The sequence below is a fragment of the Neolamprologus multifasciatus genome, chromosome 6, assembly GCF_963576455.1.
Source record: "Neolamprologus multifasciatus chromosome 6, fNeoMul1.2, whole genome shotgun sequence".
Lineage (NCBI taxonomy): Eukaryota > Metazoa > Chordata > Actinopteri > Cichliformes > Cichlidae > Neolamprologus > Neolamprologus multifasciatus.
Genome location: NC_140444.1, coordinates 26004763 through 26030574, shown reverse-complemented (window position 1 = coordinate 26030574; position 25812 = coordinate 26004763). Strand labels below are relative to the sequence as shown.

At 42.3% G+C, this 25812-nt stretch overlaps 1 protein-coding gene across 15 annotated transcripts in view; it reads left to right on the top strand.

The window, feature by feature from the left end:
• Nucleotides 1–25403, top strand: part of lrba (LPS-responsive vesicle trafficking, beach and anchor containing) — a 175305-nt gene extending 149902 nt beyond the window's left edge. For 8 of the 15 annotated variants that reach the window (XM_085161769.1, XM_085161780.1, XM_085161772.1 and 5 more), the window contains 10 exons: nucleotides 2570–2737; nucleotides 8097–8186; nucleotides 10341–10533; nucleotides 11851–11916; nucleotides 13628–13783; nucleotides 15583–15750; nucleotides 19414–19515; nucleotides 19906–20102; nucleotides 22855–23006; nucleotides 24484–25403. In XM_085161769.1, coding sequence (XP_085017895.1) covers nucleotides 2570–2737; nucleotides 8097–8186; nucleotides 10341–10533; nucleotides 11851–11916; nucleotides 13628–13783; nucleotides 15583–15750; nucleotides 19414–19515; nucleotides 19906–20102; nucleotides 22855–23006; nucleotides 24484–24574 — 1383 coding nt within the window. In that variant the 3' untranslated portion in view covers nucleotides 24575–25403. The remainder of the gene's footprint in view (nucleotides 1–2569; nucleotides 2738–8096; nucleotides 8187–10340; nucleotides 10534–11850; nucleotides 11917–13627; nucleotides 13784–15582; nucleotides 15751–19413; nucleotides 19516–19905; nucleotides 20103–22854; nucleotides 23007–24483) is intronic. The other 7 variants (XM_085161781.1, XM_085161777.1, XM_085161775.1 and 4 more) reach the window with 3 other exon arrangements.
• The last annotated feature ends 409 nt before the right edge of the window (nucleotides 25404–25812 follow it).

The window sequence follows — 25812 nt, the reverse complement described above, 5'->3', positions numbered from 1 at the left end:
TTGATTGCTTTTGTATTTAGATCTTTGTGTAATTATCATGTATTTTTCCACTGTGAGCGTGTGTGTGTGTGTGTGTGTGTGTGTGTGTCCCTGTACTATAGCTGTACTATTAAGTGTTGGATGAGTTTGTTGTTGATTTCATTCTGTTCATTGGACTTCAGTGGAGTCTGATCAATGGCACCTTTCCCTAAGCTTCTTCTATTAAGATGTTTTCTCTGACGTCGGCTCACGATGTAAATCCCCGAGTTTAGATAAAGGGGCGGATTAAAGTAGTTGAATCCTAATCTGCCTGATACCACTGCTGTTGCGTACAATTTACACATCCGACACCTTTGACGTGATACGATCGTGGCTTTTCTACTGCAGGTAGATACTCTTTGAATCTCTCAGCTTGATCTGCTGAGGTTAAGTTCCTACATGCAGACTTGAGTCAGGGAGACATTGACAGACCAAACAAATACAAAAACAGATACACACTTCCAATTCCAGCAGGGCGCACACAAATTCTCACTTACTCTGTTTCACCCTCTCCAAATGGATCATGCAAATGATTTCCATAAAGGCGGGCCTCAGGAGAGGGAGCTGCAATAACACGGCTGCTCTTTGTTTCCCTTTGCTGAATGACAGTTGATTGCGGTGCACATTAAATGCCCATCAGCCCCAGCTTTAGTTTTAGAAACAGGGGAGCAGGGCCTGTCAAAGGTCAATCCTAGTGCATAATGAACTGATCTCTCCCTCACACACACGCACACAAACACACACACGATACACGCACGACTCAACCTCTGCTATTAAAGGGAGTTTGAATAAAGAGGATTTTTCTGGCTTATCATGTAACATTAATAAAAAGGGTTGCCCTATGACATAATGTGAATATGGCGATGCCAGAGAGGCAGACAGACATGGAGTCTAGACCAGGGGTGTTCTGTTTTATCTTAAGACTAACGGTTAGATTTGTTTTTTTGAGTGTGATCATAGACAGTAGGGAATACACAGATCCCTCTGCCTGCTAGTTCTGTTGAATCTGCAGCTTTCAGAACAGTTCTCACATGTGAAAATAATAAATAAATAATAATAAAAATACACATAATGCTACAGAACATGCTACTTAATGCTACGTCAGTGACAAGCTGTGCACGAGACGGCACTTTTTAAAGTAGGGTCGGGTATTGTTTGAAACATTTTGAGCCTCAAAGACCAATTTAGCAGGAATTTGAATTTCATCAGATATCCTGTGCCAGATTAGCTTTTTCTAACTTTTATTCTCATTGCTGTAGCTGGATACACCTTAGCTATAAACCAGAGATTTATTTATAAGGACAAAGTCAGTCAAACTCCCATTAAGCTCTTTGTTACATCGAAGGATTCGTACAAATTTATTGTATTTGAGTTGTGATTGATTGCCTCCGTGGTTATCCATCTTACTCACAGGGTAATAAACATTTTAAAACTGTTATGTGTTCATAAGTTACTGTATATACAGGGACATTTTAAATAAAACATACATAATGCATATGAGGAATACAGGGGCAGTAATGTGTCGCTTACAAATGTATACAGTCACACAGTCTGTGCGCAATGCTAAATCAAATGAAAACACACGATGATCAGACTTTGCTTACGTTTGATTATTGCAGCATTAAGCCATAAAAACATTTTATATCTTTGTTTATTGATCTTTTTTTTTTTTTTCATCTCTGGGAACCGAAATGCAGTTTCACTGTTAAGCTTCTCATCAGCTGGGATGATGAGATTCGTGACAGCATCACAAATTCAGTCAGTCAGTCAAGCTGCAGCGTTAAAAACCAGCATCACACCTAAAGCGCACACAAACTCCTCTTCAGACGTGTGCTCGGCTCCCTGATTGAAAGTCGTAATTAACAGAGTGGGGAGGAATTAGATGCAGAATGAGCTGTCAGAAAGTCACATTTAAGTGAGGGATGCACTGGTCTCCGCAGTAAAAATTTAAATGATATAAATTGCCATTTAAGTGTAGCGCGGGCTAATGTTTTGTCACAAATTAATGTGACACAAGGCAGCAATGACAATCAAGGGCTGCCTCATTCTAATTTGGTTGTGTTTAGAGGGCTTTTGTGAGCCAGCAGCTTTACACAAATTAACACAATTGCCGGTTTTTATGAGGAAACCATAAATGCTTTTTCCCTCCTTTGCCCGCTAATGAGGAGAGAAAACGGCTTGTATCTGTGGCGTTATGACGACGTCTGCAGGAGAGCAACACGGTGCTCTTATCCGCTCACGACCAGCAGAGAAAAGAACAAAGACAGAAGCTGAAATGGCTCCCTAATGAACTACAAGAGTCCTCTAATGTCTTGATGCTCTCTTATGATCAGATATGGATTTACTGTGCTTTTTGCTCATTATAGAAATCATTGGCAGATTCCGTCAGAGGAGCAATTAGAAGAATATTCCGCTTTCTCTGAGAAATTCACCTTTGAGGGGTATTAGTAATAACTGCTGTTCAGTAATGGGATGTTAGGGGAGTTGCCTTTTGTTGCATCTGTTGACATCCTAGATATCCCTAACTCTTCGTCTTCACCTCTTTTTAAAGGCACTGGAGAGCGAGTTTGTGTCCTGCCAGCTTCACCAGTGGATCGATTTGATCTTCGGCTACAAGCAGCAGGGACCCGAAGCCGCCAGAGCCCTCAATGTTTTCTATTATCTGACCTATGAAGGCGCAGTCAACCTCAGCTCGATCAACGACCCCATGCTCAGAGAGGTGATACAGTGCGTGCATCAACACACACACATTTTAATACACGTACCTGATTTAACTGCCTTCGCAGACCATGCTGAGTAAGGAGAAAAATTCCATATTAGATGTAAGTACTCCTGAGCAGCAGTGCTCTCAGATGGACGCTTAATCTGGCTATATTATAAAAGCACATGTCCACCCTCTGCATCTGTATGTCAGGAAGGTTTTGATGCCATTAGCCATGTTAAAGTGCTTGTAGAGTGGCATGGGAGAGCTAAGCTAACAATCTGCCACACAGTATTGCTGAGCGAAGCCTTTTCCTTTGTGTGATACCTTTTGAAAGCACTCCACCAAGTGTTCCACTTTAACGCCTTTAAGCCGCCTCCTTGGCTTTCATTCATTATTCAGTTCGCTCACTTTGTACTGCTGCACACACAAGCAACACTGTCCTGCCCGAAAGCAACCAGACAAAACACAGTGTTGAAAAGAAAAACACAGCTAGCTTGCCCACAGCCAAACAAGCCTGACAACTTCACCAATCTGCTGTAAAAGGCAGCTAGCCAGCAGCGGGCCAATTGACCCTGCTCCCATCAGCCTTTTTGACATCTGCATTTTAGTGCCAAGAGGGGCGCATATACTATTTCTTTTCTCTCCAGAGTAAAGTAACCAGGCGTTGGCTTTCTTTTAAGTGATTATTCGTGTTTATTACTGGTTGTTGTGGCTGTTTGTAGGCAACTTCTGAGATCTGGAAACATCCATACAGAAAACTCAAGGGCAAACAAAATGAGCAGGCGGATCTCAGTTAAAGTTCAAACAAATCATCTTCACAGTTTTGTCGTTGTTTGTTTGTTTCGTGCCCCACCTAAATACAAGAACAGAACAGTCAAGAAAAGGCCACGTTTTCACTTTTAAGAGAGACTCACCATGGTGCTAATGTATAAATGGTGATAAGTTCAGAACACACTAAGCAGGCAAACACCCTTTGCCTCCACTGTACTGCTGCCCTTCATGCTCAGTGACTGGAGCATCGCAGGCACCAGGGGTAGATCCTTGATTTATCACCTCATTCACCCCAATTCCCATCCAGATGTGCTTTGGCCTTTATTCACTCTCTCTCTCACACACATACACACATACACAGACATGCAGATTCATTATCTGGGTTCACCGGTCATTTCCACTCTCAGCCCATTACCCATTCTTCTGTTTAACACACGCACACACACACAAAGCAGAAAATTGGATCACTGGTGCCTCCACTATTTCTGCCAAGCTGTTCCAGTGACAATGGGATTGATAATCTACCAACATACACACACACACACACACACACACACACACACACACACACACACACACACACAGGACTCAGAGGGAGGTGCTTGTGATTTGAGTGGCATTGAAAAAGCATCTTCGACTGCTGACTTTAAGGATGCATACTTAGGATTTGTATGCTTCTGAATGAGGTTTTTATTTGTCTGTGGCTTTGGTACCACATTTAGCATTTTACTATAAACAAATTAGTGTAACTGTCTCTAAAGTTTGTCTCTGGATGGTATTTAAAATAGCTTGAAGTGTTCTGTATTGGTGCACTGGGTCAAACTTTTGTGTGAAATGTCTGGAAAATAAAGGGTGTAGTCATGAATATAGGTGTAGTTTAATTAACATTATTAATTGATGTTTTGAAAGACTACAGTGGCAGCGTAGTACAGAAGCTCATGTTAAAAGTCAGTAGTCATCATATCTGTAATGCTGTAAAGTTAGCCTGCCTTGAGGAGGGGAAAAAAAAAGTTTCTTGTTGTTTCGTCCTCGCGGGCTCTCTCGCTGATGCTTTGATTGCAGTTTGCTGGGAGAAAACTCCCTGAGCACTTTAATTAGTTAAATAAACCAAACAAGCATTACCCCAGTGAGCTAATCCAAGGCTCTCCTTCAACTGTATTTGTGCGGAAGGAAACGTGCCCTGTCTGTGCAGAAGGTGGAAACACAGTTCCAGGCCTGGGGCTCGTCATGGCTGGGCGCTGGGGGTGGCTGAGGGCTGCAGGAGCTTTGGGACTGAGGGTTTGGGGTCTGAAAGTGTCCCTAGAGTATGCCATTACTGAGTGACAACTGTTTCAGTCTGAGCTGTGGTCTCGGCCAGACTAGCCCGCATTAGGACAGGCCCCGGGGCTGCTCAGTGTCAGGGGGGCGGTTCACAGATGTGTGTGCATGTACGTTTTTGTGTGTGTATATTTAGGTGGGAAAATGCAGTAGACCGGGCTGGAGGGTTCTGTATTTTTGCTTCGCTGATTTCTGTATTCCTGCCATGCTGCTTCACAGAGGCTACTCCCTGTAGCCCACACACAAATACACGCGCACAAGATTTGTGTGGATCATACCTTGATGTGATTCTACATATGCATGCATATGTATACATTCATTCATTGGTATGTGTATACCTTTGTATATTTATGTGTGCTCATCAGCATAAATGCACACGGTTGTGTGTTTATGTGTGCTTTTCTGTTCCGGGAGAAAGTTTGGAATATCTCAGCACAGATTAGTGAGTGCTGTGGAGACCAGTGCTGTGTTTTTCAAAACCATGATTACTTCCTGCACTACCTCCTGCCTCCCCTCTCCCACCCCAAATTTCATCTGTGTGTGCGCGTGTGCACATAGATGGCTTGCATGCACATCTGTGTTGCCTCTCGGTGTATAAAGAGAAACCCGCCCTGTGTAGCCTTCTCATCGTTGTACAGGGCTTCCCCTCTTTCGCATGTGATTATGGAAAATCCCACCACCTCTCACACGAGCGACAAAACACAGAGCCCCGCTTGAGTTGTTTGCCGTTTGCGTAATTCGGCAGAAGACGGGAAATATATGCCCACGTGAGTCAACCTGCTTCGACAGTAAGCCAAAGTCACTCACTAAGCATAAAACCTGCTAGTTTATTTTCACTGGACAATGTGACCTCCTCTGCATAGAGTTGTCTCAGTATTTTAAACCCATGATACAATCTGTCCAGTTTCCTGCTTGTGAGAAATACAAAACTATGGGCTTTTTTTCCTTTCCCTTGGAGGAGGGGGTTGATTTGCATAAAGCAGCATGTTTTACATGGAGATCTATCTTGTCAAGTGACTGAGTAAATCAAAGGACAGGCTGAGACATCTGAGCCGAGGGCGTCTCGGCCATTTAAATGTATAGAATACAGAAAACCTTCATCAGACACGGGCCAATGCTCCCAAAAGAGATTGGCCTTGTGGAAGGCCCCCCATATAATCACCTGAGCATTGCATTGGCATACAGGATAGGACATGCTGACCTAGACTCAGCCACTTTCCAGCCTTCCACAGCCTCATAAATGTCAAATACGCACTTAATGAAGATAGGTTGAGTGGCTTTGAGCTTACGCAAAATGCTTTCCTGTGTAGTCAAAGAGATGGGCAGCATTTTGACCTTGAATAATGCGGTTATGTCACATGTCCTCCCACCAAGAGGCTAACTGTGGATGAGGTGGGAAATGTCATGATAGTGTTACACAGTGTTGATCAGTTTACTGTGACGGACCTTTAAATCCAGTCTTACAGACCAGTGCTAATAAATGCACATCACACATCACTGCATAACAGGAGCATCGCCTTTTACATCTGGCATGCTTGCACACATGTAGAAAATGCACTTGTGGCCTGAACACAAAACTGCAGACACTTGTGGACAATGGTTGTGCTGAACAAGCACAACCATTGTCGTGCAATTTATGAATAAAGACATGAATTCTTTTCTATTTTAATTAGCCTCCCATAAGAAGTACTGCTCATGCATTTGTGCCGAAGGATTTTATGAGCTAGCGTTGGATTATTACCATCTTATTCAGAGGCTTTGGAGTAAATTTTCTTCTTATTCAGATGTAAATGTATAAAAGTAGACTAAAACAGAAGGAAACCTGAGATATTATTACTTCTTAAAAGTGCACAAAAGTATAAAGACCAGTGTTCACATAAAAATAACATGATGTAGAGCTTTTGTTGCTGGATTCTTGGTCTTAAAGAGGCTGATGAAACCTTGTAATAGACAGTTACAATCACTACTTCCCCGCGCCTCTCTGGTTTCTGGTTAGTTTCAGACAATGGGTATGAGCAGACTCATTTCCCAACTTTTTTTGGGTTTTTTTCTCATGGAAATACCATACGCAGGCCTCAACCATGAGCTCATTCTCAGGCTGCGCCAAGTCGACTCAAACGTCTCAGCCTACACACACAAGCTGTCACTCCTACACAGCCAGTCACAGAGCACACCAACATACTGACGGGTCTGTCACAATTTTGTGTTGGTCATTTTCCCTCTGCCTGTCCCTGTTACAAACTATCCATCACACAGAGTTTGTCTCACAGGACTGCTTTTGCTTACTATTGTCTGCTTCTTATTGTTAGATACATTTCTGCTGAGACTGAATTGCATCATTTTCTGTTTTAGTTTTTTAAGAGGATTTTGTGCACATGCAAATTTTGAATGCTTGCTTGTATTATCTGGCTGTGATTGCTTTTCAAAATGTTTCCTAAATGAGGCACTTGCGACCCCTTAATAAGATTAATTAACACAAATGCGCCATCTACAGTTTTAACCATCTTTCTATAGTCGTGCACGAAGCAGCATTTGCTGGTTCCATTTTCTGAAATTTCTCCTGGGGGAGGGGGCATTATTATACATTTAAGCAATAATTTGGTGAATAACAAGGCTAATAAATGTAACAATAATTAAAATGTTTGGCTTTTTTCAACCTACAGAACGGTATCGTGGGCAAATGTGTTGCAGCACTTTGGCGTAGCCTCATCTGTCCATACCGTGCTGTGGGCGTGTTCCCACTTCGTGCTAGCTGGCCTGACAGTGAGCTGTGTGATGATGTCCAGAGGCTGCTCAGCCGGCGTCTGCTGTGACATTTATGGTCCTATACCTCTTCATTAACACCACCTAACCAAGCCTACAAGCCCGCCTGCCCAGCCCTCCTCTGATTCTGTATGGTTGCGGAGGAGAAATTGGTGTTTGTGTGTAAATGTGTGTGCGAGAGAGAGTGAGTGTCAGACTGTGAAAAAGTGTGTTTATATGTAGACCGTGTCCATGTGTGCTTGAGCACAAGTGCACGCATTTTTCCCTAGCTCTATGGGCTTTTGTGTTCCTCTTTGTTTTGTTTTCTTTTAGACATTAATCTTAGATTGTTGTAGCATTTATCAGATAATAATATGACCTTCACACACAGCGGAGTGGAATAACCATTTTTCACTTAGAAACTGAGCCGTTATTGTTTCATTGAAATAGGTCGCAGGGCACAATTATCAAAGAATAGTTTGAGTGAGAGGGAAAACCCCTCACATCTCTCTTTATTTCTGTGTTTTTATTCCTCCCCACTCAGGCTGTGGAGTCTCAGATTAGGAGTTTCGGACAAACCCCCTGCCAGTTGCTGATCGAGCCACACCCGCCCCGAAGCTCGGCCATGCAAGTGGTGAGTAGACACTGACAAACATCTCAAAAATGAATGCATATACTCCAGTATCTTTTAATTCTCCAGGTTAAGCTCTGGTGGGTCAGAAACCAGCTGATCATCAGTTCTTCTACCTGTACAGTTCTTGTCTTTGATTTCTGGTCAGCGCTCAGCAAAAACCTTTCTGCCCCCGAACTGTTCTGTTTAATTTTCCTCTTTTCATGTTTCCTTTACCTTGTGTCCGCTTTCTCCATCTACCACTGTGGGAAAATAGCCTTGGTTTTGAAAGCATCCCCTCACTCATCATTAGTGAGGTGTGTGTGAAAGGGAGAGATCACAAACATTTGTGTGCATGTGCGTTTAGAAAGAGATTTCTGGAGAAAAGCACAGCTTCGTGCTGGAAACCTGGGTCTGAGCCAGATTTTCCACCTGAGCTGGAAAAAAAAAAAAAAGATGATCAGCGAAAGAGAACAACAAATGGAAGTTTTGATGTGACGGCCCTTTAAGGGCCAAGGAGTTTAGTCAGCATGCCTGCCTGTGATGGACCGAGGCCCCACGAGTCCCTATTAGCGCGGTGTCCCTGTGGTGCTGACAGCTGGCTGTAGACCACCACCCAGCGTGCGCGTGCACACACAGACACGAACGCAGACGATTGCTTTGAATCCAGCACCCGACTGTACGGGTGAATTCCTGTGTAATGTTTTTATTTTTATACCGCCGCACCATAGTTTTCAAACATAATATTCAGGCACCATTTTTCAAACACTTTAATTCCCTCCCCGCATCTCCATATTGCTCCAGAACACGCTGTTCTCTTTGCTTTTTACGGATCTTGCTCTCTACTTTCTCTCCATCCTCTTTCGTGCGAGCGTGTTGTCAGAGTGTCGGCATCTGCCCATGCTGGTGGTAATGATACTGTCAGTGCTTCTGGTTAGCTGTCAGACACACCGGATTTACTCAGGTCTGTTCCTGATGTTAAACACTGATGTTCCTCTTCTTTACACACAAGGAGGAAAATAGCTTTCTGTTAGAGCTGCTTAGTACAAACACTCTATAAATGGCTGTAGAGCCTGTCTAAGCAGAGGAAACAGTCTGATAGGTCAATGAAATTACTTTTTTGTTATGACTGTTTTAGAGATGGTCTCTCCTGCCGTTTGTTCAACTTTTACAAGAATAAATCTAATGCAACCTAGCAAGTTGCTGTAATTTTCTGTCTCTTTGTATAGTCTGTTAGTCAGCTGATAGCACAAGTTTTTAAAATTAGTTACTTGTTTGCAAGGATATTCTTTTTATTATTATTGTAAATTCAACATATTTTGGGGGCTTTTAATGAAGCCAAACAAACAAAAAAAAACAACAACCTGAACTCAGAGAAATTTGGTGTTTCTTTATTAGATATATATATTTTAAAGTCTATGTAATGAATTATGTTCATCAGATTGGTTGATAAGCATGCAGATCAGTTGCAATCTTAAAAAAAAGTAAAACATTTATACAGACGCTGTATAGACATGCAGTGTGTGCATACATACACACATTGCATGTACAGTATAGCAGTTTACTTAAGAATCGTTCTCTACCCTGCAGACATGCACAAGATTCTTTTCTTTTGTTAATAATCTGGTGTTTTCTTAAAATAATTCTTCTTTTACATCTGCTCAGTTTTCCTCATTTAAAAGAAAAGTTTAGAACACAAATACAAACTGGACATCAGACTGTAGTCAGCCTGTGAAATCTGTTGCATCTTTGCCTTCTTCTATAAAATGTCTAATATATGATGTATAATATCATTACTGTGCACACTGAAGGGGAAATATTAATCAACAGATATTTGTTTCGGTTGCTTCAGTTTCTCTGTTAAAACTTAAATGTTGTTCTGAGATTCTCTCCTCATTTACTGTAGCGTTGTTTCAAATGCAGGCTCTTGCCTTCTTCTGAACTCTTTGCTAGCTTTTTTGTGCTGCTTAGCTGCTGCTTACCACTATCCTCCTCAAGCCTCCTAACGTTCTCTCTGGCCTTCTCTTTCCTCCGTCTCCCTGTGTTTTTCTTTTCCTCCCCGTTTTCACCAACTGCTTCCTTCATCTTTGCGTTTCGCTCTTCGTCTGTCGCGCCACACCTCTGCTATTTCCCCGTCTCTCCCCTTCATCGTGTCGACTGTCCCGGGGCCCTGAACAGTATCTTCTCCTGCAGACGCCTCTGATGTTTACGGAGCAGATGCAGCAGGATGTTATCATGGTACTGAAGTTCCCATCCAATTCTCCTGTGACACACGTAGCGGCCAACACCCAGGCAGGTCTGACGTCACCTGCCATCATCACTGTCACCGCCAACCGCCTCTTTGCGGTCAACAAGTGGCAGGGCCTGACAGGTGAGAGACTTGAAGCCACGAACACGTGCATTGAAACGAATGACCTGAAGCGATGAATAAAAATAAAATCTCAGGCAGACAGAAACGATCCTTTTTATTGAACTGAGTTTGCTTTCACATAACTATTTTCATGCTGCTTCTGTTCATTTCTCCTCCATACGTTAGCTTCTAATTTATCAGAAGATCAACCTGCCTCGTCTCTGTAGGATGGACGTTGATTTGGGAGACAGTTGACTGTGTCTACTAGATAGCAGTATCAAATGTGACACATGTAGCAGCCAGCATTAGGTCCCACGTCCACCTCCATACATCAGCTGCTTACTACACAAAACCTTATTTACTCAACGTCCATCCTGCCCTAGAAGAAATGTTAAATTTGATATCTAAGTTTATGAGGATGAACACTCATCAGATTTCACTGGAATTAGACATCATCCATGCATACCACAGGCTGGCCATATTTGGCAATTTTTCCTGCTTGGAAGCTTGGATTGATTGTAGGGACCCACTGGAGTCTGTTTAATAAATGATGTGCAGAGCAAAGTTGCCAAAACTGCTTTTAAAATCTCAGAATAAATGCATGAAATAAAATGACAAATTATGAGTGTGCTGAAAGCAGTGCAGGTTTACACACTTTCGTATCACATTTCATTTTTCATTTTTATTTTTTAATTTCAGAGCCGATGTGACACAAGTGTACAATACTCATACTGATAATTACATCTGAATCTTAAAAAGAAAAAATCAAAATCAGGTTATTGGTGAATAAATTAGCTAAACTATTACAATTAATTAATGGATAGCGTGAACCTGAAAAAGTTTGAACATTTAACTAAATGTAAAGGATAAACTGCCCAAAAATACATAAGTTAAAAGTAAATGAATGATTATATCAGCTAAACATAATCAAAATCGCTAAAACAATACATAAAAAGCTCTATCGTGAGAGATTACTTGCTAAACATGTGGTAAAAGGGTAAAATTGTTACCTCACTCTACAATCTAAGTTAAACATAATGGGTATATGCATGACGACTTAATCCAGTTTAAAATGAGTTAATTCGACTAAATATCATTTGCTGTGAATATGTTATAGTTGATTTTGTCAGGATAATTAATTAATTTTGTAATACTTTGTGCTCCGAATGGCCTCGATAGCTTTTTGACAGCACTGATGTCTAATTTGTGGAGCGACTCTTGAGCCTCTGACTTTATGGTTATAGTTTTCAGCGTGTTATAATGACCTCAAACCCAGCACCTACTCCGCAAGGCCAGACAATTGCAATATTAATCCACTCTGTCTTCTTCTTCTGTCAGGTCATCAGGGCTCAACGGTGCAGGACCAGCAGTACCAACTTCCTGTGGAAATTGACCCTCTAATAGGTACGCTGTCCTTTACGACCGGTAGAGAATCCACACACGGGAGTTGGCTTCGTGTGGGCATGAAATGGGGTTTTGTGTGGATTTGTGCCTAAATCGCGCTGCTTGGTGACTCATGGCAGTCTGTTGGGCTGTGTCCCTGGACAGTAGATTAGAGTTGTTTCTCAGCCTCTGCCCTAGTTCACTCGTGATGATATAGGCCCTGCTCTCACACTAAACCATTTGCATGCAAATTGGAATGCAATGAGCTGTGGCCTAGGCCGGCATTTCATCATCAACTCCCCCTCTTTCTCCCTCTCCATCGTCCCCTTTCCTCCCTCCCTTTCTGCATCCTCTTTGGTTTAATTTGAGCGGAGGGAAAGGACGCGTGTCAATGGAAATGAATATGAATGTGGTAATAATGTGTGATTGAGAATGCACGGCGGACGGCTGTCAGGACAATATGGGCGCCTCTCATCCTTCACGACTTGTTGATGAGCAGGAGAAGAGTGCCGAGCTGCAGTGATGTATGGGATGCGCTGGCAGAGAGCAGGGAGAGACGAGCCACCTCTATCTGCTCCCAGCTCTGTTACTTTCCTGCAGCCTCCTGCAATCTCATGCACATCTGCGAGGGGGGCTGTTTTTTCTCTCTGGGTGTTGTGGTCTCTCTGAGTCTCATCAGACCATATTCACACTCTCTCTTTTTTTTTTTTTCCCTTCCAAAGACTACTGAAAATAACCAGGGTTGAACCCCAGATATTCATCTTTATCTGCACGCACTGTGCTGTATTTCTCTGCTTCAGTGCTCCGTCTGTAGAGGCAGAATAAAAGAAATCTTATCCGTGCATCAGTATTTACACATTCAGTGCGTGTTGCTGTTCTGTGCTTCAGCAGATGTGTGATTTGTCACTGAATGCACAGGTTTTGGAGTATATTTATCCTCCAAAGTGTTTACTGTATATCTCATTTCTAACACTAAAGAATAAATAATGTGCTAAATAATGAATTTGGGTGTTGCTGGGAGTGTGCGTGTGTGTTTTAGGGGAGGTAGCTGGGATTTTTCATGTCAGTAATATATTTACACTGTTTGCATTCCAGGAGGAGCCTGAGCTAAACACAGTAAATTGAGGATGAGCGTGGAGCCATCTGTGGCTTTGGGGAATGTTAAAAATCAGTTGAAATATTATTCATAGCAGATATACTGGACTTTCTCAATTTCCACTCTAGACAGTCTTCTCTGACACCTGTTCTCCATTGCTTTTGACCCCATCAAATAAGAAACCCTTCACACCGAATATATTTCTAGAGAAGAAAAAAGACGCCTCTCGTGGAAATGAGAATGTCGGTAAATTTGCTTCTAACCAACTCGGCTTAATTACACAGCCAAGATGAATTTTCTGGGTCTGTTCGTACTTGAGTGGGGTACATATTTTGTGAAGACTGCACGCTCTATATTACTCAGCCTCTTAGACTCTCATAGAAAATGTGAAGTCCCTATAAACTTAACCCCTAGGATGTTTTATGTTTTCCCTCACAAATCTTCTTTGCACCCCAGCGCTGAAACCTTAGTGGAGGTGCGCTGAAGTGTGAGCTCTTTGAAAGTAGTTGATATAAAACAGTAAAGGGTTTCTCGGATCACGCTCCAGGTTTCATACTTCTCTGGACATCTGTGCATTTTCAACATGTAATCTTTGTTTTGCTCCGTTTATTTTTATCTCCTCTCGTCCCCTTCCAGCCAGTAACGTGGGTCTTCACCGTCGGCAGATTGCAGATCTGCTAGATCAGAGCATTCAGATCAGCTCGCAGTGTTTTGTTATCACGGCTGACAACCGCTTCATCCTTCTATGTGGTTTCTGGGACAAGAGCTTCCGGGTCTACTCCACTGACACAGGTATCGTTTCACTCTCTCCAAGATTTTCACACATTTGCTGTTTTTTGACATCAGATCCTCACTGTAATGTTTTTGCTTTAATTAAGCTTCTTATATATATATATATATATATATATATATATATATATGGCTGTATGGAAGCTCACAGCATATTTAGATACAAATTAAGCCATATGAAATTGAAATTTAAAATGAATAACACTCCTTTGGCTTTCCTCTAGCACCATCCTCAGGTTGGGCATACTAGTGGTCGGGAAAAGACCAATGAATACAATACTAGTGGTTTTCCTCAAAACTATTAGGTTATGTAACACAATAGAAATACTACTATTAGTTGTTAGAATTCAAGTATTACCTAATAAATAAAACAGCATGCATGTATTTTGCCACTGACCCAGTGATCTGCTTTCATGTAGTTTGGTTGCTATACATTTAGACTCCTTCTTGCCACAGTGGGGCTCTTTTAATTTCCTTTTTAATTCTTTTGCACAAGTTCAAACTTTGTGTGTCGTCAGCAGTGTCAAAGCCTTTTTTACCACTAAAATGCATTATACAGCACAAAAATGTCTTTTTTAGGTTTCTTTGATTCAGTGTGATATTTTTTTTTTTTTTTTTTTTTTGCTTCTGCTTTGCTGGTTAACTTACTGTTTTTCCACCTAAAGCCTGAATACTACTTGCATACACACATCCAATACACTCGCTCTCGTGCACACACAAATGCCATCAGGTCAGGGGTCCTAAATGAAACTGTCTGAAGCTTCATCTCTGTACCCCGCTCCTCAATGCTCCCCCCCCCCCCCCCCACACCCTCAGCCTCATTCAGCACTCTACACACATCTATACAACGGGCTTGCGATTCAATTTCTACAGGCCAGGCCCTCTGTGTCTTTTGATGGAGGAGGGAGGGAAGGAGGGATGGGAGCACAGAGATAGCTCTATTGTGCGACTGCCACCGGGGTGTGCGACTGGAACGTGAACACAGTTTAATCGCACACGCTCAACAGCTGCCACCGAGGTCCCTAAATCCCCCAGGTTAAAGAACTGAGGGATTTTATCAATTACAAGAATTGATTGGTACACATCCACAAAACCCGTAGCCTCAAACAGTGACACACACACACAGAGTTTAATTTGTCGGTGTGCACACATGCGTGTGAGCATGAGAGTGAGAGTTTAATACGAGGTGCGTGGTAGCCATTATTGCAGCGCCCGTCATTACTTACTCACTTTTCAGCGTTTATAAAAATGTCAAACATTTTACATCTTTGATGTCTCTGTTCTTCTTTGAAAGTTTCATAATAATCCTCGTCGTTTTCAGCAAGATACAACTTAATTATCCCGCGGGTAGAGATTCTGACACCCAGACAGAAATGTCATGTGCTGCAAACTACCCACTGTTTGACTGCAGAGGTCACACTATGAGGAGCGTAATGAGTATTAGACAGCTAGACAGTGGGGCTGTGGTCTGGAAATCTGACAGCAATTAGCCTCTTTATATATACACACAGAGCGCCCTGGATGTGCACAGGCGCACACACAAAGCTGAAGCAAATATTTATTCTTGTCTGAGAATTAGTAGAAGTCTGATCTTGTGTGGATCAACTAACCGAGCAGACAGATGATCAACAAACGCATGGTGGGAAGTTCAAAAGGACTACTGCAATGCAAAAAAAACCCCTATCTCCCTTATTGTTGAGATGTTTTAATCTATTTTTAAGTAGTTCATTCCTTTGATGTTTACAGAAGAAGGAATTTTGATTTACTAAGAACATCCCTGAAAATTTGTGCGCTTTTTGCAGGCAAACTGACCCAGATAGTGTTTGGACATCGGGATGTGGTGACATGTCTGGCACGCTCAGAGTCGTACATCGGAGGCGACTGCTACGTCCTGTCGGGCTCGCGAGATGCCACCCTGCTGCTGTGGTACTGGAACGGAAAGCACAGCAGCATCGGAGAGAGCCCAGGCAGTAAGTGCACCGTCTGATATGAGAGCGTGCACACACACACACGCACACAGCTCTTCACCGAGCTCTCTCTCTCGCAGACAGATGTGACTGTGTGATTTACGGCCTCCCTCTGTAAAGTAACAACTAGTTTCGTCTGACCAGGCTAGGCCTCCTGCATACAGATTGGATTTCGCAGCCCTGTCGCACCAGGAACAGCTTTCGATAATGTGTCTGAGATTGCGTGCGTGTGTGTGTATTTCTGTGAAGCCAGATATGGTGTGTAGTGTGTGTGAGAATCTGTCTTTAATGTGAGTGAAAGTGAGGGCCACTTAGAGACGTTATATGTGATGTTGGGGGTCGTCGGGCAGCACATGAAAGTTCACCACCATCCGAGGGCCACGGGGTCACGTTAGTCGATAAAAGTGAAAAATGTCATGGGCCTCCCTTACGTTACCATAACATATGGCATTAGCCATGATCAAAGCATAGCGCACACATTGCTCGGTCCTTAGCCCCCACGGTGCTAATTTGGTTGGCTTAGATTGGCGGACATGTTGATAAGTGATCCATTACAAGTGGGATGAAATTTATGACAAATTGCGATTTGGTTAATAAGCCATATTGGTTTATGATAGTGCAGATGATGGTCATCTAACACATCCATACACAGGATTTTAGAGCAGAAATACACAAGATCTTTTTAAAACATATTTAGTGGATAACCAGTGGTTTAAAATACTGCTTTAGCTGCACATTTTCTACAAATAACAAATATATGAATATGTTTCCATGCATGTGCTGTACATGTCCTTGCAAGTGCTTGTGTGTCAGTCTAAACTCCTGGTTATCAAGCTGAAGCTAGAGGAACAGACAAAGCAGTCGTCATCTCATCCCATCACCACCACAATGTGATGCTCCATTGCCCCAGACCGCAGAAAGCTCTCCCAGACATGAACTTCTGCTGCACACACATGCGTGCATGCACACATACATATACTAACAAAATGTATACAGACAGCAGACCTTTCTTTATTCCTCTCCCACAGACACACGTTAAAGCTAAAGCCTGCACACACACACACACACACACACACACACACACACACACACACACACACACATTCCTTTGCATGCATAATGTTCTTTGGGCATCCCACTCACTTCATAAGCTTGACACAAATACATCTGAATGGCTGATATGCACATGCACACAATGACCTATCCCCACTTTGTTCCTGCTGCAGCCACATGTTGTGCACAGCAAAGATTTTACAGACGCTATCGCCATCTGCTGGGCACCTAACAGGAATCATCTGAGTGTGGTATTTACTCAGTAACTACAGTATTTCTGTTATTTCCTCTTGTTTTGAACGCACCATATAAGATAATAAATGTAGTAGGTTCACTTCTGCCACTATTAAGGCCCAAAAATGAATTTCTTTTTAAACACTGAACACAAAGAAACAAAGAAGCTGCCAGTGTAATAATTACATCATAAATTATTTTTAATTAGACTTCATGAACTGGCATTTTATCCACCTCATTTTAAACAAACAAATGAAAAGAGATATTAAACCTTATTGAAGTGAGGGGTCGTGAGACTGTGATCACCGCGGTAGATAGCTTTTGCTCCTCCAAGTATTGAGGTGCATAATCTGAGGGGACGACAAGCTAAGGTGGTGCGTCCACCCTTAAAACCTCTACAGTGCCATGATTGATATAGAAGGAGGAAGAATACTCATCCCTTTATTCCATCTTTCCGAGGAATCTAATGAGACAAACACAGACTGCTTGAAGACACATAACATATTTCATATTCTGGGCGTGAACTGTTACTCCCTAAGAGATGCTATAGAGCCAATAAATGCAAAACCAGCTGTCCCTACTTCTAAAAAACTCTTAGCTGTTGTCATGTGTAAATCCGACTAGTATCCAAATGCAGTGTGGTTTAATTTGGTTTATATATTTGTGTTATGTAATTTGTGCCAAATCTGACTTTCACCTTTTCATTTTAAATGCTTTAAATGCTTCCCCAGTTATTTTTCCTGGTCTACATTCATTTATACACACAACACACTAACACAGTGTCTGCATGCAGCTGAACTTTCTTTACTAATGGGTTTAGTTTTGTGCTTTTATAATTGGTCTTTATTTTATTTCATTGTGAATCAAATGAATAAATACAATAAAATAAAACAAAGTTATACAAAAATTTAAATATAGTTCATGACAATACAAAACCAAATTAAAACAAGGAACAAAATAGAATAAAACGGAGTCAAAAACAGTTAAAAACTGTTATCTCAACAGAAACAGAGTTTTTTTTTTTTTTTTTAAATAATTGTTTATTTTATTTTATTTGTAATCTCTTAATAGTTTGAATATAGGGTTGTTACTCAGGGGCACAATCAAGAAGTTCAGATTTGGTATTAGATGTATGTATGTATGTAGATGTCTCAAACACACACACACTTCTCGTGTTTAATGTACTGACACATTCAGCCTGTTTTTTATTTACTTGTATTTTTCTTAGTTTTTAAAGTGAAACGTTTCATTTCAGTTACTTTTACATTTCAGTTTGTGTTTTTGTGTCAGTTTGCTAAAATGTTTTTTCCACGCCTAATTTTCGTTTTTAGCTTAGAAAACAATTTAAGTATTTTTGTCAAATATGAAGACAAATCTTCTGGGACAACAAAGAATATTTTGTCTTAAGCTACAGCCTCCAAAGTGACCTTGTAGTTGGATCAAAATATCATTTTAACATAAACTCCTATATTCATTCAGTTTTAGTTGTAGTTGTTTCCAATTAATTGCTTACAGTGTGCAACAACTTTTCAAAGGAAAGTCTTAAATGACATTGCATTTGATAACTAAAAGTAAAAGTGAATAATAGGCATGCTCAGTATAATTTACTACATGGGTATGTTGTCTTACACTTTTGTGTGTTGCTAAATTGATACTCGATTGCTTTGGCGCGCACAGTTTTGGAAAGGTTTTATTAAGCATTCAAGCGTGTGCGAGTGTCCTTGTCTTTTTGAGCTGAGGTTGCAGAAGACCACCTCTCGATATTTAAAAATGCAGTCCAAAGATGCAACTGTGCGTATGAGCGTATTTATGCCAATGCGTGTGCTTACAGACAGAAGACAGATGGAGAAGTAACAGCCGATTTTGTTTTGTCGCTCACCCTGACAGCTCAAACCAAAACAAAATCACACAAACTTCATAACGCACTCTTTTTTTCCTTCTGGCTCTCATTCTCTCTGTCAAATGCAGAAACATCTGGATCGAGTGAAGGCAGCGAGGGGGAGAAGGTTTTAAACATAAGAGGAGGCCCTTGGTGACAAGTGCTTGAAAGGGAGAGTGAATGAGGGGAGAAGCAGGCTTAAAGACTGTGCAACAAGTCCCAGCGCATCCGTATAAAATAACATGTAAAACACCCTGCAGGATGATGAAATTAGCAATTTTATTTTTGGTTATTTTTGAAAGGCCACCTCTTTTTTTAAAAAAGACATTTTTTTTATAGTTTGGAGTGAAAATTTTTGTAGCTTCAGCTGTGACTGCAGTTAGAAGACTAAACCAATCAAGGAGAATTTAAATTTTTTCTATACCTGCTTCTAGTGGCCATAAAGCAGTACTGCATATGGTAATACCAGGATTGTCTTCGCTTTGTTTGTGTTTTGCCAGCAGACTTTACCACACCGAGGGCCATCCTTACAGGCCACGACTGTGAGGTGACTTGTGCAAGTGTGTGTGCTGAGTTGGGTCTCGTCATCAGCGGCTGCAAAGGTGAGACTGTTTTTCCCTGTGAAAATGTAAGGCTACACTTGTGCTGCTTGCTATGTAAAACTAACAATGCACAGGAGCAGACAAAGGACAAATCTCAGTGGCCACTATATTAGGAACACCTGGAGAGTATGTGAGCTGTGTATGAGCAGATGTTTTTTCAGAGATGATGCACAGACGTGTGGGAATAACAGCAATTATATAAACAAGATATGAAGGTCATTTTTTTCTAAATAACTGAGGGAAAAGAGAAGATATAAGTATTTCTACTATAGGTGTACAACTGCACCAAAGATTAAAAGAATAAGCTAAAAACAAACTTTAAAAAGTCATCTATGCTTAAACCAAGCTGCGGATTAATTTGTTCTAACCTCTCGTCTCATCTGTGTATAGAGGGTCCTTGTCTGATCCATTCCATGAATGGGGACCTGCTGCGGACCCTGGAGGGACCAGAGCGCTGCCTCCGGCCTCGCCTCATCCAGTCCTCCGCTGAGGGACACTGCGTTATCTATTATGACAAGGGACAGTTTTGCCTCTTCAGTGTCAACGGCAAACTGCTGAGGCACATGGAAGTGGAAGACGGCGTCAAGGTGAGGACACGATCACACACATGCGCCTGCACGTGCGCGTCTGCACTGCATCAGCATAGAAAGTCCTCTCCCTGATTAAAAGCTCGGTCTTGGTTTTAGATGCGAGTGAGGTAAAGGTCGCTGTGCCCCAGGACAAACTTACAGCCTCACATCTGTTCTTTCCTTTTCACCCGCATTACACCAGAGGAAAGGCCTCTTTTGATCCGGAGCTCTGTTGTCAGGTCAAATTGCGTTGGCGACGCTGGCGGAAAACATTCCAGAGGAGTGGTCAGCTCTGGACACCAACACCATTAACTACCCTCCAGCGCGGGACGACACATTCCCCATTTCCCACATTTCCTCCCTCGTGGCTCGGGTGACATAAGATAGCGACTACTGCCTTTAGTTTCCCGACCCGATGTGTCCGGTTTGGCCTGGGAAATGTAAGCTAGCTCTGACAGGCAGCCGCGTGCCTGTTTCCTATTAAGAAAGCTCTTGTGCCCAGGCTCCTAACCTGCCAACCAGCCCCGCTCCCACACAAAGCCACAAATATACTCAAATACTGACGGAGTGCATTACAATCCCTGTGAAACTAATGCTGGATGCAAAATCCCTTTGTGTCTTTTAGAGAAACTAACAGCGTCCTTCAGACAGTTTTTGAGCTTCACAGTTTTTTGGTTTCTTTCTGAAGATGAAACTTGGGAACAGTTCAAGCTACTGGCGGCCTTGTCGGCTCTCCTCTGCTGCTGTAAATTCCAGTCGTGTCAGATGGCATTAGGAGAATCCTAATATCTTGGAGTGAGGCTGTAAGAGTCTCAACTCCCTCCCTTCCGCCTGCCTCACCCTCTCTGCTTCACCCTCCTGGTCTGAGACTCCAACAGTATTTTGTACACTCTGGTACATACCAGAATCAATCTTCTCAGCCCTTGGAGCCTCTGCACAGTAGGGCTCCAGTATAAATAAGTGTTTGTCCTGGCCTGCAGTACACACTCAGAAACGGAGAGGAAGACTGTGAGAGAGAGTGTATGCACTGTGAATTTATAGGGGTCTGGAGTCAGAGGTTAGATGACAGGCTAACAGTCGGCATCCTAGTCTAATAGCAGAATCGGGTGACAGGAGCCATACTGAATGGATTACATTCTTTTAAGTACTAGTATAACTCAGGCAGTGTAACCATTCCAGCAGTTCTTTCGCTGCCTGCGTCCGTGTAACAGGGGGATTAACGGCACCATAAATTAAACTTTTTACCTTCTCCAGCCCCAGAATCCACCCACTGTTCCTTGAAAGAAGTAGGAAATATGGGCATTAAAAGTGCATGTGCTTCTGCTGGAGTCATTTTTTAGTCATCCGAGCCCGGGTAGCCATCTTAGCCCCCACAGAGCCATCGGCCATCTTGTTTGGCCGCCCAGTGGCAAAGGACTGATTTATAATGTCTGTCTGCAGCCTCCTACCTGGCCAGGCTGACATGTCTGCCAGCTCCCCTGCCTCCTGCTGGGCTCCAGTAAGGTCATGGACTCCATTAGTAGATACACAAGTGCATTAATACAGCATAAGAACTGATAGATAGTTCTTTTACTGCTGCTCTGTTGAACGTTATTATGTTGCTTGTGCTCACAAACTTTTAGGCAACTTGGCTAAACTGCGCCGAGCTCTTTGCTCTCTTTCATCTCACTGTACCTGTTATTGTGTTGGTGGTGGTTTGGTTGATGGCTCAGACTGAAATGAGCGCTCGTCTTTCTCGCCGCTGTCAGATTAACTCTGAATGTTGACACACAAGACAATTGCTGTGGACACAAAGCAGACCCACAGCACACAAATCAACCCGGAGCTGCGCTCGCTCGTGCGCCGCGATGATGATGATCTAACGTGACAATTAGTTTGGATTGATTCTCAAGGCCAGCTGAGAATCCAGGGCATCACTGCGCAACGCTTTGTGTGTCTCTGTGTAGGAGCGCCTTCACATCCAAGTTTGTGCCTGAATGAGAAATAAGCTTTTTCTCCCCCCTCTCTTTACATACAAAACATTTTTGCTTAATTAGGCTGCAGGTCTTGAAGGGTTATTTATGTTTTCCTTACCGAATCAAGTTCCTGAAAATGACTCGTTCCAACTTCAAGTTTAGGTTTCAGTTTTCCGTTTAATGCGAGCCCAATTCAACACACATGCAGCTGCTGATTGAAGCGTCTCCCGCTGAATCGCCGCAAAGCATGTCACAAAAACCACAGAGGACAAAAAGCTCTAAATTAGTGTCATTTGCTGCTTTTAGAACTTAACATTCTGCCTCGTCATTTCATCGGCTACGGTTACTTGCTGATTGATACTCCCGACTCGTTCAGTTTCAGCTTCCACTATGCGCTGCGCTCTTAATAGACTCCAGCACACGACTTGATTTGTGTACATGTGAATCCCGCGGGACCCGTTCGGCCGCTACAGTTTGCAGGAAAAGCAGATGAGACGAGTAAATCTCCGGGCCTCGCTGTGGGGAGCCATCTTTGTTGCGGGTCGGGGTTTGTGTGCAGAAAAACCCCTCAGGATGGCGGCGCTGACCTGAGATTTTTTGTCGGATCGCTCAACCTCGCGGTACGAGCTTTGCTTTGACGGTAGAGACAAACTGCCCCCAGATCAGCGGCTTATTCAGAGACAATTTATGGACACGCTACCAAGTTGAAAACCTTTGAGTTTGACCTTTGTGGGACACTTAACAGATGATGCTGGTAAATAATTGATTGTGCATGATGGAAGCAAAGAGTTAAAAAGGAAGTTCATCTTTCACAGGCTGTGCTCCTCAGCCGTGATGGCCAATACCTGCTGACAGGCGGCGATGGAGGCGTAGTATCTGTTTGGCAGGTCCACAACCTCAAACAGCTGTTCACCTATCCGGGCTGTGACGCAGGAATCCGCTCCATGGCCATGTCACATGACCAAAGGTAACGCGCTCAAACAAAAGCACATGCATATATACAACAGTGGCTATATTTATTTGAAGTTTGCTCACTTGGACAAAAACAGTCTCTAGTTTTGATGGTAGTTTCATTTTAATGGAGAGAGACAGAATACTAACCAAAACTTTAGAAAAGACGCATAGCATAAGAGTTATAAATTGATTTGCATGTCATTGAGTAAAATAACTATTTGATCTCCAAGCAAAACATGGTAAATGGCCTGTATTTATATAGCGCTTTTACTAGTCCCTAAGGACCCCAAAGCGCCTTACATATCCAGTCATCCACCCATTCACACACACATTCACACACTGGTGATGGTAAGCTACAATGTAACCACAGCCACCCTGGGGCGCACTGACAGAGGCGAGGCTGCCGGACACTGGCGCCACCGGGCCCTCTGACCACCACCAGTAGGCAACAGGTGAAGTGTCTTGCCCAAGGACACAACGACCGAGACTGTCCAAGCCGGGGCTCGAACCGGCAACCTTCCAATTACAAGGCGAACTCCCAACTCTTGAGCCACGATCGCCCCAACATGACTCAGTACTTAGTGGAGAACCTCTTGGTGGCAATCACAGCAGTAGGATGTTTCTTGTGGTTGGTCACACGTCTCTTGGGGGTTTCTTTGCTGCTGCTTAGCAGCTCAAAGTTTCAACTCCTTCCAGAGATTTTCTAAAGGACTGAAGTCTGAAAATCGGCTGACTACTCCATGACCCTGATGTGCTTCTTCTTTAGCCACTCCTTGGTTGTCTTGGCGATATGTTTTGGGTCATTGTCATGCTGGACGACCCATTCACAACCCATCATCAAGTGTTCTGGCTGAGGGAAGGAGATTAAAACATTTTATGGTACATGGCCCCATCCAGTCCCTTAGTACAGTGAAGTAGTTGTTAAGCCGCAAAGCATTATGGGTCCACCTCTGTGCTGAACTGTGAGGATGGTGTTCTTAGGGCTGTACTCCACATGAGTTTTCATATTTTTTGTTTTCAAGTAGTTGTCCCCTACTCACCAAGCGTCTAGTAGCCCACGTAGCCTTGTGCAGGTCTACAATCTTGCCCCTGACGTCCTTTGACAGCTCTTTGGTCTCACCCACGGTGGTGGAGAAGTTTTAATGGAAGAAATTGATTCTGTGGACAGGTGTGCTTCATACACATAACTAGTTGAAGTCAGGCGTATGTGTAATTGATGGCTTGATTGTAATTTGTAGGAACCAGAGTTCTGGTTAGTTTGTAGAGGATCAAATACTTATTTCACTCAATATGATGTATAACTTTTGTGTTGTCTCTTTCTAGATTTTTGGTTGATTTTCTGTTTCTCTCCATTAAAATTAAAAAAAAAAGTTAGAAACTGTGTTTTTGGAAGTGAGCAAACTTACAAAATTAAAATTTCCTCCACTTCAAGAGAGCAGGCAAACCATTAAGCTCACCTTCACATGATGTTCCCTCCTAACATTCCTCAGGTGCATCATAACCGGCATGGCGTCCGGAAGCATCGTCCTCTTCTACAACGACTTCAACAGGTGGCATCACGAGTACCAGACCAGATACTGAGGGGGAAATCAGCAGCGACTTGACTGACAAGAGTTGAGGTGGGGCGGGGGAAATCCAAACTGTTGCAAGTGTGAACTCTTATCAAAAGCACTATTCTGTCTATATCCTGATATCCTGAATGTAACGAAAGAAGGAAAAAAACCCAACATGTCTTGTTATTGCAAAAGAATCAAACTATTTTTAAAAAGGGCATTGCTATATTTTGTAGATCAGATAGAAAATTTTCATACCAGTCTTAGGGTGGGGGTTACATTACTTTACGGTTAAAAACAAATCTATTTTTAGCTGTAAGAGTCTATTTTCTTCTCAAAATAAGAAACGAGGGATTTGTGGGAAGTTGGTGAGAATCATTTCTCTGTGACGTAAAAATCCAAATATTTGTGTACTTTAGGGTGAATGATTTTTTTTCTGTAGGCGTGTATGTGGTGAATAAATATGAAGCTGTCATTCATTTTAACATGCTTTTCCTGTTTTGGCAACACAGCACATAGATATAAAGTGTTTGAGTAGATGAAGCACAGGAAGATATTGAAGAGGGAATATACATTTATATAAATAACTATATATAAAATGTTTAAATGTAGTCCTCCATATTTAAAATTTTTACTCCCTCTGTACCTCCGTACTTGCTGAGAGATTACGTTTGTGTGCATGGCTCACTACTCATAAAACATCAGTGCAACCTCTTTGCGTTATTTAATACTTTGAACATCAAAAACATAAAACTTACTCTGTAATGTTAAAATCTGCTTTCAGCTCCTTTTAAGATTTCTATCCTTTATGACTGAGTAAGCACTGAATCTAGTTTTATTTTTCCCCCCTGCTAAAATCAAGAGCTGAGGATTCAGCTCAAACCACCTCAGCACAGAGTCCACTTTGAGTCTAGTCTCCAAAGCAGTAGATGAGCAGTGAAAGCTGGAGCAGCGAGGGGGAGGGACTTACCATTTCCATCTTTTTCCTCTCTTTTCATCACAGAATGAGTGATCGATGTGATTCAATACTTAAATGCTAATCACACACATTCTTTTGATTTTTAGACAGTCGTCCTCTTTGATTTTCAGGAAGCATTCCTTTCTTTAAAGTTGCATTTCTAAAATGGTTTGAATCTCCAGCAACACGGGAGCTACTTTTATCTATCAACCAATCTTTTTTTTTTTTCTTCCAATCAGTTTGGAGTGTTTTTGTGTGATGAGTTCTGACAATAAAATGGAATTTTATAACCTGAATTGTCCTTTGGT